The sequence below is a fragment of the Delphinapterus leucas genome, chromosome 11 (assembly GCF_059928025.1).
Source record: "Delphinapterus leucas isolate spDelLeu-1000000601 "Yukka" chromosome 11, BTC_Dleu_Yukka2, whole genome shotgun sequence".
Taxonomy (NCBI): domain Eukaryota; kingdom Metazoa; phylum Chordata; class Mammalia; order Artiodactyla; family Monodontidae; genus Delphinapterus; species Delphinapterus leucas.
Window position 1 is genome coordinate 32,125,390 of NC_143139.1, and position 20,719 is coordinate 32,146,108.

The 20,719-nt window shown below is 37.3% G+C and overlaps 1 protein-coding gene across 1 annotated transcript in view; it reads left to right on the plus strand.

Moving 5' to 3' along the window:
• The first annotated feature begins 1,530 nt into the window (after positions 1-1,530).
• Positions 1,531-20,719, plus strand: part of PDZRN4 (PDZ domain containing ring finger 4) — a 144,721-nt gene continuing 125,532 nt past the window's right edge. Inside the window, exon 1 of the mRNA XM_089920547.1 lies at positions 1,531-1,862. Coding sequence (XP_089776673.1) covers positions 1,794-1,862 — 69 coding nt within the window. The 5' untranslated portion in view covers positions 1,531-1,793. The remainder of the gene's footprint in view (positions 1,863-20,719) is intronic.

Genomic DNA, 20,719 nt, shown 5'->3' on the forward strand with positions numbered 1-20,719 from the left:
GTAAACTTTGTTCACATCAGGTCCTCAATTATGATGCCGCTTTCATCTAGTTCTCTTAGCTTGGCTTTCATCCAGGCTGTTAGGTGAAATTAGGCCCAGAAAATCGGATTATTACATCCCAAGGGAAATGGCTGATAAGCAGCAGTTGATTGCTTATCTCCTGGCTCCTTGCTGGTGTTGAGGTGTTGCTAGTTGCAAAGCCAATTTGTTAACAATTAGTACTCATTAGAATCATTTCCTGTTATCGGTTCTAAACATTTGACAAAGCACTTTTAGGAAATTGGACCCCCAAAAGTAGCTATCCATAAGTGTTGAGCAATTAAAAATCTTCAGGATCCAACGTAATTCCTAAGCAGAGTCATCAGTTTCCAAGTAATTATTTTTGCTTTGGAACCCACCTGCTATCCTGTCCAGTTTAAAGATGTGCTGGTACAAGGACATACTTCTTAATTAGCAGAGGTTGTGGATAAGTCAGTACAGGAACAAAAGGAATTTTCTTTTATTATCTGCTTTAGCTGTTTGCAGCATATCTTTAAGGGACAAAAAATGCCAGCTTGCAATACAATATATATATTGCGAGAGTATGAAATTAAATTCATTACTTCTATTATCAAAACATTTAAGTTCAGTTTTTAAGTCTGTGTTCACCTTTGTATATTATGAACTCTAAGTATAGAATCATAAATGGAGTCAATGTGCATTACATTAGAATTTAAATATTACCAGTGTCAGCTTTCTGAAATATTATATATGACTTTAATAAAATTAGCATAAATACTATATGCATTTGAAATTTTTCTCAGAAAAGCCATTGTGTTTATCTAATTTTTAAATATAGGCCTGCATGTATTACAAGGCTGCAAATCTACATTCAATTGATATGCCCCATTATCTAATTAAAATATTTATTATCTGTACAAGTATATCTACTGATACTTGCTTAAATGTTCTTTATTTAGATTAAGAAAATATGCCTTATTTCCTCCCTAGTAAGTAATGATCTTTACCTATAAACTATTCAGTTATTTTTGTAGGATCAGGATTAAAACTCTGAATGACACCCCCCATCTTCTGTTCCTTTCCCACATCACTCCCCAAATTTTCCTTTGCCTCTGTGTTTATTTTATAAATTTAAATAATTGCTCCTATCCATCTTCCCCTAGACTTAATAATACTGAAAATATTTCTTCTAATTGTGACAAAACATGGAGATGTGAACTAAGTATAAATTTGTTTCTGAATTTCTTACTCCCATATTAAAAGCTTACATTAATGGAGAAATTAAGTGTATGTTCTTCTTTGAAATGCCCTATGCTCAACCTCTCTATCCTTAATAAACAGAGATGGTATTGACACAAGTGAATTTTGTTTAACCACACTACATTTGCTTCTTAATTAGTGAATATTCATCTGTCACCAGCAGCAGCTATGACACCCCTCCCTGCTAACATGTTCTGTCATAAATAATCAATGAGGTACTATTAATATTCATGAGCTGGAATCTGTGTAGTCATGTGCACTGATGCAGAGACAGGGGGAGTGTTGCCATGAACTGACTGGAAACTCTGTGTGTGTATCCGTGAGTGCAAGATACTTAGGGAAAGCGAAGAAGAGCATGCTGCTACACAGCACCCTGGCTTGTGCTTCCAGCTAACAGCGGTTTGTCTGTGTTTCTGGACTGAAGTGACTGATGAAAAACAGTAGTCAAGTCTGGAGGGTGATTCCCTTTCAGTTCACTTGCCTTTCAGTTCTGGGGAAATTAGAAGATTTGCTCTCTCTCTCTGCTTGTTAGAATGGGCTGCAATTTGTGCACTTTTCAGAAAAGAGAGGAACACTACAAACTGCTGTATGAAGTTTCCCAGGTGAGTGCAGGGTCTGTTACCAGCAACTAAATAGCCAGGCTTTGTGTTTGTCTGAAAAATGGTAAATGAACTGTGGCTAGCTTTATTTTTTCTTTCTGTAGATTTCAGAATGAAGGGCAGACTTGCTGGCTGGGGGCTTTTTATTTTGGTTTGGGGTGGCAGTTTTCAGCTTCCTTGCCACTCCCCCTTCAGATGACTTCCTGTGGGATTCTTTTTAACATTTTTTTGTATCTACTGCCAAGATGTCAGTTAAGTAAAAGGAGTAACACTGAGATCCATGTCTGTAATATTTTGAAGCCCCTCTTTCATTTTGGAATAGTGTTGACATTTGAAAATCAAATGTATCATTGTCTGCATAAATATTGGGATTTAATAGGTCTGTGAGCTCAGTTATTTGGAATAGACAGGAAAAGTTTCTTGCCAAATCTTGTTAGTCAGAGGAATTATTTGACTAATTAGGAATTTGTGCTTTGGTTTTAAGAGGAAGGCCTGGTATATTTGTATTTTATGAGAAAAAATACATGCTATGTCTCGGCTTGGATTAAAAAAGTAGATAAAGGAATTTTCTTATCATTTGTTCTTGGATCCTTTTTATAATTTCTTTGTTTAGCACTAGAAATTAATTTCAAGAGCTTATTACAATATTTGTATTGTAATGAAAAGGAAAAATGTGTGTAAATTTGGATGTCCCTTTAATGTATATCTGAGGGCTTTTCAGAATAAAAATAAGAAAGAAAATGATATTCCCAGCCTTCAGAGTTTTCATAGAATTCTATTAATTCACCATTTTATTTAGGCAGGTTTCCCTGGGGGTGTATGAAGTCCAAATTTCTTGTTTGGCAAAATAAAGTTTATTCCTCCCTTCTTCCGGTTTGTCCCAGATGTGACACACTACTACTTTTGATTTTAGATGATATTGCTGATGAAAGACAATGTTTGGGATGTTGGTGGTCTGTGGGCACAGCAGTCGCCAAGTGCCCACTGCCTACTGGTTCCCTCAGATTTCCCCCTGACGTGATTCATTTCACAGTGGGCTAATTACAAAGTGGATTTGCTACACATGAAACAGCCTCCTTAGTTGCAATGTTAATGCACATTTTCATGGTAATGTGATCAGAGGCTCATTAGCCACTTTCCAAAATGATCCTCTGCATTAATTAAATATAAAAATGACTCCTTTATCACCATAGAGAGGAAAAGGAAGATTAACATTGTTAATTACACCAGGGGCAATACCTTTTGCTTCTCTTTTTACTATAAACTTGCGAGCCTAGGTTAACATCATCTTCATTCCTAGATAAGCTCTCATCTGCTTGGACTCATGAAAACAGTCTCTAGGTGGAACACTTCCCTTTAGTTTGGTTTATAAGAGTTTGAGTTATACTATTGTTTTTCTTTGGGTGGTGGAGGAGCAGGGGAGTGGATTAATCAATCTAATTTTTCTCTGAATTACTAAATTGACATAAAAGTATAATATGGAGGAAGTAGTAGGTGGCATCTTCCCTGATTATGCCTCGGTTAAGCTGTTTATCTTCTGCTAAGAAATCAAGCCAGATTTCTGCATCCAGAAAGGACCACTGTGTTTGTTAAGGAGCCTTTGTTGTAGAATTTTAAAGTGCTTGTCTGTAGTTTTGCCTTTAAGTGCTTCCTAAATCTTGAGAAAATAGATAAGCCATACTCTTTATTGCTTCCACCTGTACTCCTTCATCTATTTACTTTATTTTCTCTACTCCTGAATTGTGGTGCTTACGATCTTTAATAAAGGGGGTGAAAATGAAGTATTAGCTTCCATTTAACTGGCTTTTATTCGATAAGTTAAAACCCAGCTTAAAGGTCTTGTGTGTGTTTTCCAAGGGGAGCCCTCCTACAGTTTGTCCTTAACTTTGCGCTCTATTTTATTGAGTTAATGGAATAGATAAGATATCAAAGGAAACCAGTGATAGGCTCATATCATACACTGGAGCCCCGTGTGGTGTTGCAGACTAGTTTCTATTTTTATTTGGAGGAGCAGCAGCTCAGAGCACACATGAAAGTGAGCATGTTCTTAGCCAGGTGTTCACGAGGGGCACATGGCTGCCCCCAGAAGAGAGGATACTATATACAAAAGTGACTTGGGATTGGAAGCCTGCGTATTTCTAGCTGGTAATATTAAAGCAAATTAGCTCACACAAACATCAACACCTGATGATCCAAATCATATGTATTTACTTATAGATGTAATTCTCAGGTCACCTGCCTTTTTGTTTCTTTTGTTATTATTTCTTACAAGCTAAGGCAAATTAAAGTTTATCAGGGGATGTGAAAATTTAAGACTAGCAGTGAATGCTACCTACATGACCAAGAGCAAAAAGATAATTTCTCTATAACAGAATCATTATGACATTGAACTTTTTAATATTTTCTTTCTATGTTTCTAGATTTTGCTCTCTGATAACATGGGCCAAGTAGAATACAGTTTCAGATTTGTAACAAAAGCGTATGTGCTCACTGAGGAGCCCAGTGAAACAATCAGAATAACGTACCTAGGTGTGAAATGAGGCCAAGTTTAAATTTGGTTGATATTTTTTGTTCCCTCAGAGGAGTTAAGGCTTTCAGTTGGCAGAAGAAAAAGAATGTTGTTTCAAGAAAATTATTTTCAGCTGGAGTTGGGCCAATCCGGCTCCAGTATGAACACAGTTGCAAGAATCTAGGGTTTGTGTAGATCCAGTAACCTTCATACCAAGCAATTTTCATGCATCTATTAACTCTTATATGTGCCAGGAACACAACTGTTATCTGCAGTGATTTATTTTATTCAAAGTAGGTTATTTATTAACCTCTTAAGAATTAATAAATGGGTAATTTGAACAAGGCCCTTCTATTGACACGAACTAAATTGCCTGTTTTGTACTAATCTGATTAAATAACCAGCTGGACCAAGAGAGCTGCAGTAGCTTGTTAGGCACTTCGGACTTAAAAACAGATTTATTTATGAGGGAGATTGTATGGTAATATCTAAATCTGTTGACTTCTAAGTTTGATTTTTCATACATAAATCGAATGTAACTTTTTGATTGATTACATGATGGAAATTTATCAATGGGGTGTTCATTGGTGTTGAACAACATGTTCCAAATGGGGGCAGATATTGACTGGTTTGGTGCAACTGGAAGGTCTCCCCACAACCTGCACCCATGAATTAGTATCAAAACTGAAATGGAACCTTCATGGACAGTGACAACAATTACAGTATTGACGGCAGCTACCGTGGAACTGCTCCCACCTTGGAATTCTCATAGCATTTTGCTTGCGCTTTTTGAGTTTCTTGTTTTTTACATTCATCTGTCTGGTATTACCGTCAAGTGTGTGTGACAGAATTGTGCACTCCTTGAAGGCAGGTCAGGTGCTTGACTGTCCTTTAACCCACACCCTGCCAGCAGACACTCACTGAGTCTCACCATGGTTCCTTGAAAGACCATAGCCTCTGCCTCATCCATAGCTTCTAGTGAAAGACCATGTCGCTCTGCCTGCCTCTCTGCCCCATACCTAAGAGCTGAGTAAACCAGGAGCAGTCACCTAGTACATGAAGTTGAGGGTGCAATTAGATGTTTTTCAGTCTCAGAAATATTTATTGGGAAACAGGCCATTACTAAGGGGATTAGAATGCAGAGGGAGAAAGAGAGAGATCGAGAGAGGGAGAAGGCTTTAAGTAGATTGGGAAGCTTGAGGGTCTGTGGTCCACCAGATCTACGAGGATAAAATATATTGAGAATCAGAGACACTTGAGAAAGTGTCTCTATGAGCACATGGGTCATGAGAAAGAGAAGCGTAAATAATAAATAGCAGGTCTTCAGAGAGGTCTCATTTCCCCAGTTCCAGTACGTTTCTATAATAAATTCTCCATTCATTTTAACTTTCTTGAATGAGGTTATCTATCCTTTATAATCAGAGGAAAAAATGAGGACACATCACAATAATGTCTTGCTTTTGTCAACCAATTAGCAGCTGCCTTAAACTCTAGCCATGCTGTTCAGTTCAATAAACTACTTTCAGTAAGCTTCGATTGTCCAATATGTGCCAAGTCCTCATTTTTTCCATGAGGGATGCAAAGACAGATGTGACAGTCCTTGCTTTTGAGAAGCACACTATGGCAGTAGAAGAAAGACACATAAGCAGAGAATTTTCATATAATGTGATAAGTGAAAATGTTGAATTAACAGAGATGTTGACAGACTTCAGGAAGAGTGCAAAGGGACTCGATGCGGGGGGGGGGCATTAGGGGGGATGAGAAGGGAGAGAGAATCAAAAAGATAGAAGGGTAAAGAAGTCCATGGAGGTGGCAAACAGGTGCTAGGTGTGAATGGACCTGGAGTAGGGGAACTACAAGCGACAAGTGTTACTAAAACCTCAAGTAGCAGGCAGGCTCTAGAACATGGCCTGAGAGGTGGTGGGCAACACCAGGCTTTGGAGAGTATCCCATGTCCCAGGATTGTGTCTGTTTGTTGGTTTGTTTGTTTTTAAAGAGGGAGAAATCACTCTGTTAGGAGTTAAGAGTGTAGACTTGGCTGTGGTGTGTGTCTGGGGACATTGGGCTTGGGTTGGGGATGGGGTAGGTACCACAGCAAAACTACAAGGGAGGCTAATTTGGAGGCTGTTGCAGAGTTAGTTAGTGATAGAAATCATGTAAAAGCGAGGACAGAATTGAGACCCTGAGGAGGTAAATTCATTAGGCTTCTGGCTTGTGAGACCAGGGAGGTATAGTGAAATTTACAGAGGAGAAATAAGAGAAGGGAAGTGAGTTCTGGAAAGAGGAGAGAAGGCCACTGAGTTCATCATGGGCTATCTGAGCAATGCTGGCAGACAGTGAATATTCAAAATGAAGACCTGGCATATATGTGTTTGGTGGATGAGATCACCCAGAAGGATGTAAAAAGTGAGGAGAAAAACTGAACAGTGAGGAGAGTTGTGAACCAAGGACACAATATTAAGAAACACAAAAAGGAGAAGAAAGAAAAGGAGAAAAAGTGAAACTGTTATAGAGTGAGAAGGAAGAGAAGAATAGTGGGAGAAGCCAAGCAGAGAAGGTGTTTAAAAAGGAGTGGCCAATGTGGTCAGACAGGATAAGAACTGCAGTGTCTTTGGATATGAAAATTTGTGGTATGCTGCCCCGGTGCCTCTTCAGGAAGGACTTGTTGCCCCAGCTGCTGAAAGCACTGTCAGCCCCTCAGGGACTGTCTTATCTGCAGAGAGCCCCTCACCCAAGGTTATTCCCCTCCCAGGAGGCTCAATCTCTCCAATGGCAGATGGATGCAAGTCTACATGGGCCTGGGCATCTCAGCCTGAATTGGGACCCTCTGAAAGGCAGCTCGAGCTCCAGAGCTCCCTGCAACTGTTGTTGGGCCTGCATCATAGTTCAGTTCTCCTTCTGCCCAGTACTGCTTCTTTTTCCTCCCTTCCACAGAGGGAATGCTTCTCAGCTCTTTACCACTAAATTCTGTCGCAGAATTGGCTTCCTGGAGAACCTAACCTGGAGCGAGATCAGTGGTGACAATTACAGAGCATCTAAATAGAGAAAGGTGGACAAAATCCAGAAAGTGGTGGATTCAAAGATGAGGTCGACTGCATTTTCAAGAAGTTTCTCTGGGATAAGGCAGATTATAAAAAATGGAGTTACTACTAACATTGGAGTACGAATTTTTTTAGCCTGGATTTTTTTAGAATGCAAAATTGCTTAAAATTGTGAATGTTAAAAATGAAAGTCATCTTTACTTCTGCTTTGAAAAGTAAGATAAATTGATTTCACATTTGAACTATGATGTGCGTAGGGTGGTGATAATATAGTGATTAAAAAATAAAACATGTACATTTAGTTAGACTTTACTTTATCCAAGCCTTTTGAAGAAAACCTTAAATGTTAGAGCAGTTTTTTTGTTTTTTAGTGTTTTTTTTTTTTTGCGGTACAGGGTCCTCTCACTGTTGTGGCCTCTCCCGTTGTGGAGCACAGGCTCCGGACACGCAGGCCCAGCGTCCGTGGCTCACGGGCCCAGCCGCTCCGTGGCATGTGGGATCTTCCCGGACCGGGGCACAAACCCGCGCCCCCTGCATCGGCAGGCGGACTCCCAACCACTGCGCCACCAGGGAAGCCCTGTTAGAGCATTTTTGATATGAATAAAAATAAATATCTTAATGATTTAGGTAGGTTTAATAAATGAAGTGCCTTTCTCTACTATAAGGATCAGAATATCACATTTTTTTTAATGTATACCTTTAATTTCTTCAAATTTTCACTACTTATTGAATTGTTCTAGACCCAGGAGATCAGCTACCTCTAGCTGCATATCTTTCTATTTAGAGGAAATACTGGAGGAAAACATTTTCACTGGTTCCATGTTACACACAAAGGAGACATGTTGCTGAAAACTTAGCTAATAGATATGCTGAGATATTTGACTCTTCAACTCACCTGAATTTGCTACTTAAGTGGGATAATCTGATTAGAAAGTTCTTTAATTTCAATATTTGTTGAAAATAGTTCTAAAATACATTATTTTATTTACATCATTACATAACATATGCACGTATTTATTCACTTCCAATCCTGTTAGATAGTAGCAAATGGGCTGCTTATCTTTAGCAAATTGTGATTTCAGAACTTTACAAGAGGAACTATTTATGAAGATTAACTGATAGTGAAAAATCTTTACACAACAGCCAATCACTGTTCAATAAATTCATTTTATGTGGGTATATTTTCATATATTGAATTTTTACAGGTCATTTACTAGGTATTCAATCAATCCTATTAAATAGTTAAGAAAGATACAAAAATTAAATCACTAGGTACTCAAGTAGAGGCCCTAGACTGTAGTTCTATGAAGGATTCTGCCCTTGAAAAGTTTACAATTTGTGAAATAAAGTTGAGCAGGTTGCCCAGAACAAGCTCTGCCTCAATCACTGTTTTCTCTCATAACCCTTTCTGTGGCATACACCATAAGAATTTTAGGTGTCATTCTTAATAAATGTCTTCTTCTTGTGACTAATAAGGATTTAGGTACCACTGGGTGGTAATGTTGTCTTCAGATTTAGAATTCTAGGTAATTCAAATACAACTGTGATTTTCATATCTTAATGCAACATTTCCAAAGTCATCCATATAACCTGCGCCGTCCATCTCCATCTCCCTTCCAGCTGTATTCATTCCTTCTCTCTTAATTCGTTCACTCCCAATGTGGAGTAACAGCTTTAAAGTTTATTATGAAGTGTTCTTTGTTTCTTTCAACAAAAAGCTTAAAAGGTAACAGCCCCATATTCTGTGTTCCAACATATAACATCTAATTGCTAATTTGTGCCATTTTGTAACAAGCTATAAATCTTGCTTAATGGTAGTTTGGGTCCTGGTGAAGAATATCCCCTCACTGCTGCTTTATGTAGCTTTTTAGAAATACTATAGGAAATTTTTAGAAACTTGCTCTCATCTCAGTGGAAATTAGATTTTTCCTGAGCTAACCTTTTACTTCTAAGGCTCTTAAGGGTCTGTCTCAGGTACCTTTACTTAAATAATAAAAAGTTAAAAAATTCTTTTCAAGAGTATATGAACAAAGAGAATTACTAAGTATGGTTTAAAAAATAATAAGCCCATAGATTAAAGACCACTATTGTAATCAGTGATAGTAATATTTTCCTATAATTGAATTAAGGTAGAATTCAGATATTAATGTTTTTTGATGTAAAGGAAAGTTTGGGAAACTTTGAATAACCACAAATAATTACTCTGTACCCGCTTTGTGCTCAGTACTGTGCTAGATAGCAACAGAGGTTGCAAAAGAAGCATAAGCTAAGAAGCCAGTCTTCAAAGTGTTTAATCACAAAGCAATTAGAATATAAATGTGGAAATGTACAACCCTAACATAGCAGACATTACAGAGAAAGGGCAGTTCTATATGGGTAAGGATAATCTAAGGGTCTTCATGGTTGTAGTCCTTATTTAGAGTGGCTTAGATTAGGAGCCAAGGTTTATTTTGAAATTCAGCATAATTATTGTATATCCAGCCAGCCATGTAGTATGTTTGGTGTCCAGGATTTATTGTAAAAGCAAGGTCATAGGATATGACTAATTGGACATATTTAGGGAAAATGGGACAAACGGCCTGACCAAAGCAGGATATGGGATGAGGATAGTTGAGTATCTTGATCTTCCTGCAAAAATGAATGGACTTGGTGCCAGGCATCACTGCAGGGCTCTATAAACCATAAGGATGCAATCAAATAGCGTCTCTGAAGTCAATTTAAATGATAGAATATGTGTAAATATTGTTTTCTTGGCACTTTATTTAAAAGAGCACAGCCATGCTAAGTTGATTTGCAATGGATAGATTTTGCCATTCACTCCTTAAGTGTGCTCTATATTTCCTTAGCGGCTCATATTTTTGTTTGTTTGTTTGTTTGAAGTTGGTTCTGCCTATGCAGCTGTGAACCTCACTTTTAAGACAACATGGAAAATAGAGCCCAAACACAATGTGATACATAGGAGAGGCACTGAGCACAGAAGAAAGAACAGAGCCTTTGTAATCAAGCAATAGCACCACTTATTTCCTCTCTGGCTGTGAATTAGTTACTTAACTTCATTGAACCTTTGTTTAATTGATTAATATCAACCTTGAAGGGTTTTATTGAGGATTAAATGAGATATATTTAAAGGGCATAACACATTATGGGGATGCCATAAATGGTAACTTTTGAGGTTATGATCTCATTTCAGTGACCCTGTGAGTTAGCTAATATTGTCCCCATTCTACAAATGAGAAGACCGAGGCACAAAGTAATCAAATGACAAATTCATATTGTCAGCAAGTAGAACACCTGAAATTCAAACTGGGATTTGCCGAATGCCAAAGTCCATGTTCATTTTATTATAAATATCAAATATTCTTCTCCCTTTGAGCTTTCCATACTTATTCACTAAACTGATCCACAAATACTGAGCTCCTGGCACATCATAGGTCCTCAATAAACATCTGATAAAGGAAGAAGGAAAAAGAAATGGGAGGGAGGGAGGAAAGGATGAAGAAAGGCGGTGAGATAATAGATGCTATTTATATTTCTCCTCAGAGGGTTCTACAGAGATGGCCTTTTCAGTATAACAAAGAGAAGCAGGTCCTCTCTACTACCACTTTCCCCATCTGTTTTAACAGCTTAAATCAAATTGTCTCACCTATGAGAGCCCGTCAGTATGGGAAAGTGACTTGACACTCCCACTTTTGAGAGCTTGAAAGCCTTTCCCCACTTTCCCATAAATCTATGCCTGGCATGAATGATCCTTCACAACCTGCTGTGTTTCCTCATACATTCCTAACAGCCCAAATTTTCACCAAACCAAACTATAATTTCTTATTTGAAAACAATGTGATTTTCCCCATCTCTTTGCTTTTCATTGAAATATCCTTTCTCCTAGTGTGTTTTTCATACCCCTATACATATATTGATAAAAACCCTAATCCTTTGTAACTCAATTCAAAGCTCACCCTCTGGGAAGTTCTCTCTGAACCCAAGACAGAGTAGGTTGTTCTTCCCAAAGCTCCTCCAGAATTTGAAATATAGTCAGATCCTTCTGTATTTATGTTTAGTTTTTCTGCATCTCTGCATTTCTACCATATCATACAGTGCCTGGTATTTAATACAAATCGGATCAAGGAATAGGAGTGGGGATATAGCTACAACTGCATTCACAAAAGAAAGCTTTTGTCCCCAGTATTCACTGAGTCCTCTTTGAAAACAAGATGATTTGAGAAACTACAAAATTATGTATTTTCTTGATTTTGAAGGTGTCATCTGTTTTACGGTATTGTTACTTGCAAGGCTCATCATCAAGTGTAAGGACAGCTGGGGGCATGCAGAGTTGACAAGCTACCACCTTTAATATCCGTATTGATTGCAAGCTGCATCCCCATTTCAGAAACAAGAAGATATTGGGGAGAACTCACATCTTAAAACTAAGGAAAAATTGTCATTGCTTTTCTAAACGAAACAAACAAACTAAAAACAAACAAGCTCTATCGGCCCTTCTTTCACCCCTACCGCACTCCTATTCCCTGACCTTTTCTACCAAACTGAGTATTTTATTACCCAGGTGGATTCAGCATATCAGGTCCTTTTCTCAAAATTGCCAGTCATGATGGATAATGATACAATTTTTATTCCTCAATTGTCAAACTGGTCAATATACCTTGCTGTTCTTTCTTCCTAGAATTTCCCATTGCCCTTTAGCTCACTAAGTTGTAGCCCTCCTCAAAGCTTGGGTCAGGTACCACCTTTTCCAGGAAATCTTCCTGGAGTCCCTGAACTTAAGAATACCCCCTCCTTTTTCCTTCCAAGGTAACCAGTGCTTACCTCTGTCATAACATATACCAAATGGTATCCTTTCTCAATTTACTTGTTTGTGATTTTCACTGGTCTCTGAATCTCTGGAGGGCAAAAACCCTGTTTTCAATCTAACTCAGTACCCACATAGATGTTTCTTGAGTAAACGATGAATGGCTAAATTCCAAGTGAATTCTGTGTACAGGGCAATTTGTTGAAGGTGATATAAAAGCAGAATAAGGTGAGATCCCTGCCCTCAAGGTGTTTACTGTTGCACAGTCTCCAGTAATACACACTTGTTCACAAATAACTATAATGCAAGGTATAATATTAGTTCTATGAAAGAGAGAGAGGAACAAGGTATCGTGAGATGTCATAGTGATAATGATTTACTATATTATAGATAAAAATAAAGTGTGTAAAATATAATATGTATATATCATATAAAGCAAAACAGTGTTTTGTGTGTGATGAGATGAATTGATTATTGATTTAGTAACTGTCATGTTTCTTCATTTGCTGCTTTCCATGCTGTAAAATTGAATTAGCATTGGGATTGACATATATACACTAATATGTATAAAACAGATAACTAATAAGAACCTGCTATATAAAAAAATAAATAAATAAAATAAATTCAAAAAACAAGAAAAAAATTGAATTAGCTATTTTGTGTAAAAATGGCTTAATACATACTTCTTTTTATTTATATCCATCACTGAAATAATAATAATAATAAAATATGGCTAAATTATTACAATATTCATTTTATCTCTGTCCCTCCTTACTATAAAAAGAATTCAAAGTGATCGTTATAAAATACACTGCAAACTGTCTGAATTCTTCCTGATGATGTTGCCTTTGGTTTCATAATTACTCTAGCACCAATCTGAGAATTTGTCCAAGTGCAACTATCCCAATAAAGGTCATATAAAGCAAAGAGTAGCCTAAGAAGACCATGAAAATCATTTTTAAAACTTTAAGCTTTAAGTAAAACCTAGTCCAATTCAATAATATACTAAAAATAGATTTTTTCAATAACTCAAAACCATATTTATTTTACTTATTAGACATTATTACTTGTAAAAGTAAGGATATTCTTTGAGCCATGAGGAATATAATGATAGTAAAGATAATGCCCCCCATATACCCAATATCAATGAAGCTTTTCAGGAAACTAACTCAGTGACCCCCAGATAACTTGAGATAGAAAACTCAGATAGGGTAGAAGTTAAGATTTTGAATTTGAAAAACTCAGGATTTTAATCAGGATTAATTTCCTATTGCCACAAAATTAGTTCTAAACTGTAACAGAAATGCCCGACCAGAGTCTTATCCAGATTCTAGGGTAATCTAAAGAGGGAGGCAAAGAAGAATTTACTGTCTTGTTTGTGGTGATCATTTTAAGAACTAAATATAAGGGTGGTGTCTCTACTTGAGGGTAAATTACTCTCAATTAACCTTCAAGAGTTTGTAAAAATAAAATAAAAATTAAAAATATTTTCAGAATTGCACTACATAATATTTAATGCAGTTGGTAGAACCTAGAGAAAGTAAGTCAATGACTGTACTCCATGCAATAGTCATATTTCACTGGATGTGAAATGTAGACTAAAAAGTGTTGGGAAGTATTTCCTCCTGAACTGGCATAGATTAGGTGGCTTAATTTAGTCTTTTCCATTCCACCTTCTGAAATAAAACATCACCAATAAAAACCAGTTATCTTAGCAGATGCATAAAAATCACAGATTCATTTCTATGATGCTCATCTGCACAGCAGATTATTCACAGATATATTTGAGAGGAGCCTGTGACTGTTAATTCTTTTTCAGATGTGTGGGATCCATTTAGATACTAAGTATTCTAAAAAGCTGTTAAAACGAAGTTAAACATTAATTTAGAAAGAAGTGGCCTTACGAATCTTTCATACTGTCATTTCAGTCTCTTGAAAGCAAGGTAGCTAGGTCCTAAATCTCAGGAAAATGAAACTGGTTTCATAACTGATTAAAAACAACAGTGATAAAAACATTTAAAGCAAATGCTATACATAAATAGGCTCCTCAGCAATTTCTATGTAAGGTCACATTCATCAGGTGACCTTCTTGATGGATTATCATTTTCTGGCTAATTGACACCTCGTCTGTGACTGATGAACTGACCATTGGCATCACTGAACTACCCAGTAACACTGTTATCAATGTGCTGATGACTGCTCCCCAGAGCTTCCCCATAAATACCCAGTTCCCCATAAATACCTTTATTTATTTATTTATTTATGCCCCATAAGTACCTGGTTCTCACTTTCCACAACAACCAGAAAATAATTTTAAAACTGGGCCCTTGCTTTGAAGTTTGCTTTGATGGCTTTGAAGTATTCACAGCTTTCCAGCTAGTATTATCTGTGTTTCATAGATCACAGAAAATCCTGAGAGAGGTAAAAAAAAAAAAAACACTATTAATTTGAGATGTAGAATCTTCCACTGATATTTTTCAAATAGATTTAGTTTGAATTTTAGATATCTTGTTATAAAGTGTTACTTTTAGACAGTGCATATGAGACAAATGTCTAACAGGACCTTAAAGAAATAGCTACATAAATTTTACTAAAAACATCATAGTATCCATAAGTGGGAACCAATGGGTGGTCATATATACGTTGCCTAGTGTTGTCTTGAATCCCTCAAAAAGGAAACTGTCAGGACCAGTAAATGGTACCTCAGCCCCTGAGTGTGTTTTAATACAATTTGATTAGTTCCTGGATTACATAAAGATACAGAGGCCCACAAGAATCAAATTGCATTTAAATTATTAAATATCATATGGTTCACATTTTTTATGTTATATAAAAAAACATCTTTTTGTCTGTGTAAATCCTAGCAAAGTAACAGTACATTATTTACCAATTGTGAATATGAACATCTGTGGTTATTTCACTCAGCCCAGTATTTAAATTACCTTAATTCTCCACAAAGAAAAAATGGCTCTTTGATTATATATACTGTCAGGTTACATGGCGTGGGAAACAGCCTCTGAGACAAAGATTTGTACATGAGATGCTTGAGAGCTTTCTCAGGAGCAACACCTGTGTGGGAGTGAAAGCAGTAGCATCAGGCAGAAGGAAAAGTAGACTGGAATGCAATCCCAACAGAGACCTCAGATAACGGCAAGGGTTGCTGTGAAGCTGGGATGACCCTTCAGAATTGTTCCCATAGCCTGGCTTTGCACTCTTGCATCATTTAATCTTTGGAGGTGGTGGCTCCTGGCGAGCGGGCATAGCTTTGCACAAGGCCGTTGATTCCCTTTGGCTGAGCGCAGCACCCAGAGCAGGACAAAACTCTGAGGCAGCAGCACCCAGCGCCCCCAGGGGCTGGGTAAGTGAGTGCCTCGGTCCTGAAGGTGGGATCTCAGCGCTCACAAGCATCCACCGCATATACCAATTCATCCTGTAATATAGGGGCATAATTTCTAGGCTATAATAAACCCCCCCTTCCAAAGGAATTCTAATCACTTATAAGACAAGGTCAGGTTCCTTAAGGTTAGATTGTGTTTCTTCTCTTTATCCACTTTTTTGCCAGATTAAATCATTTTCTGGAGTTAAGAGTGTCATTGGAGCATATTTTGAGAATGTGACTTTGAAAGTCTGACCTGTAGAAATGTGATAAATTGTGTTTGGAGATTGATTTTGTTGACTGCTAATACCAAATCATGGAGCACCGTAGTTTCACTTACTAAATATTGCCCAGGCTATATTGTTGCACTCTGGGCTGCCACGGTCACCTCATCAGGATATTTTCTGTCCTGTGACTAGTGGCTTCAAATATACTCATCCATCTTCTTGTCCTATTACATTTTGTGTGACTGATGTTCTGTACCCATTAAAATTGATGGGAAAGAACAAAGAGAAGAAAAATGTGCCCTTCAACTAATTACTTCTCTGAAGGAGCAAATGAGAATTCTCTAGTACCAACAAGAGATTTAGACTGGTGGGTTTTCCCCCATTTATTAAGTGCTTTAATTAGCTAGGTTTACTAAACAGAGTCCCCTATTTATAAGAGCACATTACTCAGTATGCTTTAAAATTCAACTTCCCTCTGAAATGTTTGATCTTTATAAGGCGAATTAATAGCTGTTACATTGTTTATAGTCAGGAGTCATTTTGGTGACTTCTCAGTACTAGAATCAATTAGATCAGATGCCTTCAATGTCAGATTTTTTCCCCTCTGATAAGCTATTGTAATGACTCCTTTTATATTCTGTGCTAGCTGATAATTAAATTTACTATTATTGTAAACTGAAGCCAAAACCACAGTGATTTTGGAAGGCCCAATCATCCTAGGTCTTTCTTGGATCTGTTGAATGTTATCTTTGTTCTCAACAAATTGCGGAATAGCAAGGTATTTCTGCAGTGCTCGCAAAACATTTGTTTAATTACAACATCTAATGTGTTAAGGGGAGGGAAACCTGCCCACTTGCAGTTACCAGGCTTTGGCCTCTACACCTCATTTCTCCTCGTGTTCCTGTGTTTGAGTTAAAGGAAACAGTGTGAACTTATTTCTTAAGTGACAGGAGAAATTCACACTTTTTAAAATAATTTGACCAAAGAAATTATTTTGGAATTACCTTAAGAGAATCCCACTGCCCAGGGATCAAAGGGGTTATTTGAATACTATAGATAATATTGTCCAAGGAAAGTCAGGAAAGTAAAAAACATTCTTCCATATTGACCTTGGTCACAAGGATGGCAGGAGCTATTCTGAGACTTTGACCATAGGAACATGTCTGTGAACAGCTGTCAAATTGGATGTGGCCTAGCTCGTTTACATTTTTAGCAATGTTAATGCTCATGTGCTATACAAATACTTGGACCAACTTTGGGGCAAATGGAACTAATCAGACTACAGTCAGCTCCTTTCACTTATGTAAAAAAATGGTCTCAATTAACACCATCCAAGAGAAATTTCTGTGTTGATGGGAGTATTCTACATCTGTGTTGTTGAGTAGTATGGTAGCCACTAACCCACTAACCATAGGTGCGTATCGATTGGTTAAAATGCGGCTAATGTAACTGAGGAACTGAATTTCTGATTTTATTCATTTTAGTTAGTTTAAATTTCAGTAGCCACATGTGGCTAACGACTACTGCATTGGATAATGCAGTGAGGCTGTTGCACTGGATATGATTAAGGAATTTTATACATTTTATAGCCTTAAGATTTTAAGCCTTAAGATTTTATAGCCTTAAAGTTTACAGTTCAATTTTTATTCTATCCTAGCATTTTACAGCAGTTTACAGCCTTAAAGTTCAATTTTTATTCTATCCTAGCATTTTTAAAAATCTGTTGATTTCGTTTGTGAGGTGGGTATTTTGTTAAAACATATACTGCTTCTTTAAAAACTGAAATAAAATATAAGCTCAGAAAACAAGCATTAAAAATAGGAATCTGGGCTTCCCTGGTGGTGAAGTGGTTGAGAGTCCACCTGCCGATGCAGGGGACACGGGTTCGTGCCCTGGTCCGGGAAGATCCCACATGCCGCGGAGCGGCTGGGCCCGTGAGCCATGGCCACTGAGCCTGCGCGTCTGGATCCTGTGCTCCACAACGGGAGAGGCCACAACAGTGAGAAGCCCGCATACCGCAAAAAAAAAAAAAAAAAAAAAAAAAATAGCAATCTTATGGAGTAGCCTACAAAGAGTTGTCTTAGAAACTAGAACACTGAAAGAACCTCCTCACAGAAAAGTGTTTAGTAAATATTTTGGTAGTAAAATTTCACACACACACACAAAAAGACCAGTCTTGCCATTTTATAACTTACAGATCTTGAAAGCCTGAAATCTGGGTCATTGTACATTAGTGGTGGGAATAAAGAATGAATTCATTTTAATCCAAATACAAAAGAGTTGTGTTTCTAGGCCTCAAAAAATTATCATCAGTTGGGGCATTCTGAAAAAAACAGTTCCCTTTCAACTGTAACAATAAAAATAAAATAATAAAATGACAAAATAAATAGCAGTATAATTAGAGAAGCAGTTTGTACTGAACCTCCTTTCACACTCTTCCCCAGTTGTAGGATTCCACCCATCAATCATATACATTGATCTGATAAATACTTGTGAAGTGCTGTTTCTTCCAAGGCCTCATTAGTTCATTTTGACTCTAATATTTTCTATCATGTGAGTATTATTTTACATATATTCAATATTTACTACAAGGTATGTGCAATTCAGACTCATCATTCAGTAGTAAACCAATCTCCTTTGAATATAAATGTACTCTTTTAACCTGGTAAGGGTATCACAAGCCATTCATTCACTTCAAACCCTAAGTTGTGAGTCATTGTCTACTCACCTGTGTCCCACATTCTCTTCTCCCTACCAACATATTCAAATTGTCAAGTTCTGTGATTCTTCCTCTATAATATTTTTCACCTCCACTTCTCCTTTCCTTTACTGCCAATCTTCTCGATTTATTGAATCCACACTTTTCTCCTCTCCTAACGTATATTGATCCTGGTCTCTGCTCTTCAAGTCATCTTCCACCAGCTGCCAGTACATTGTTCTTCAGGCTCCTTTGCTCAAAAGTCTTTCCTGACAGCTTTCCACTATCTGCAGGACACAGTCCTGTTATACCAGTTACACCTGGCTCGGAGAACCCTGAATCCTGAAAGCCTTCCACAATCACCTCAACTGGAACCAGTTTCTCTCTTCCCTATGTTAGTTGACTGTATTTCTTTTCAGAATAACTCCGAAATTCATAAGTTAATGGGATTAGTGGGGAATTATTATTTTAGACATTGCAAAGCATTTTCAATGCCCTACCTTATGTTTAAGTTTCCCTAGTAATTCTGAGATCTAAGTAGGACAGGCAGGATTATTTCCCCATTTCGTAACGAAGGAAACCAGCTGAGGTTAGGAAAGTGAGAGAATAATTCAAGATTACACAGCCGGTAAGAGATCCAATTTCTGGATTCTTTCCATATTAATAAAATAAATGTTTCAATAAAAAGAATACCTCCAGTGCCTAGAATAGTGCCTCGCATATAATAACTGTTAAAAAAATATGTGTTGATTGATTGAATGAATGAAGGCCATTGCTAAGGGCCTTTTGAACATCATGACTGGTATTTGAACTGGCTTATCTAGGCAATGAGCAGGTGATCCAGTGATCATTGAGCAGGAGAGGTGCAGGTAAATTTGAGAAAACAATTAGGAAGTGAGATAAAAACTTCATACAGTGAGACAGTGGGAACTGAGATAAACAGGGGAGAGTGAGAGACATTTTAAAGAATGAGTTAAGAATTATTGCTTCTTGACACTAATTGAACGTGAGGTCAAAGGGGAAGGCAGAGACAAACATTCAGCCATTGTGTTGCAAGAGTGGTACCCATTCCAGAGAGAGATAGGCCTGAAGGAGGAACTGTTTCCCTTGAATATAGATGAGCCTTTATCTGCTAAGCCCTTTGGCATCTGATTATACTATATATTGTCTCATAATCTTTATGGATCCACGTCTAATTATTCACATGTGAAAATGTTGTTTTCCTCTATCTTTTAGTACTTTATTGTTCCCGTGGCACCTAGGCCCCTGCTAGGCAAAAGGTAGACCCACCCTCCAAGAAGAATGGAGATTGATTAATTTGAATATGATATAAACACTACGTAATTGAATTATGCTGCATCCTTTATTACAATGTAACTTAGGCTCAAGTTGTACAATTGAAAGTATTGTTTTTCAGAAAATTAGCTCATCTGTAAAATTCCGGCTGCATTTTTCTCAAATGTGTTTTGCTACTGATGCCTTTTGAAGTGGAATAGAAGTACAATGAAACACACAAACTAACTTGTCCATACAGGAAAAGGTGCTTGGATTTTAAAGATTATTTTTTTTCAAGTTTTCTCCATGGAAAACTAAAATAAACATTTAAACTTCCTCAAGCTTTATAAGAAAGAAACGTTCAAGTCATGAAGCAATGAATAATCTCTTCCCATCCCCCTCTTTTTAGCTGTAGTAGAATAAAATGGCTGGATTATTGTAGCCCTTTGAGTCATGTGGTTATAACTACAGTTTCTAGGGAACCAAGACTTTTTCCATCAGTGCTTATATTTGTTGTACCAATGTCAGAAACATGGCATTTGTTTTAAATTAAATTAAAATAATTAAATTTATGCTTTTAAAATCTATCTCTTATAAATAAGTGCATTAGTGACTTTTTGGTGTTATGACTAGTAAATTAACCCAGTGGTTAATAGTGACTATCCAATTAAATGCAATATAGATTTTAAGTGCATTCTTGGTGCAAGGCTGCTAGCACAGTGGGGCCTCCACAGGTGAATAAGACAGGAAATGGACCCTCCAGCGGCTTCACAGCCTTAGGATAAGTCATTGTAGTGAGACAAAATGCAGCTGATGACAAGGAAAAGGAGGGGAATTGTAACTAAGGCAGCCACACACAGAAACCTCATGAAGAACATGTAATTCAAGCTGTTTCTGGAACATCAAACAGATGGGGGTCAGCATTCTGGCCAT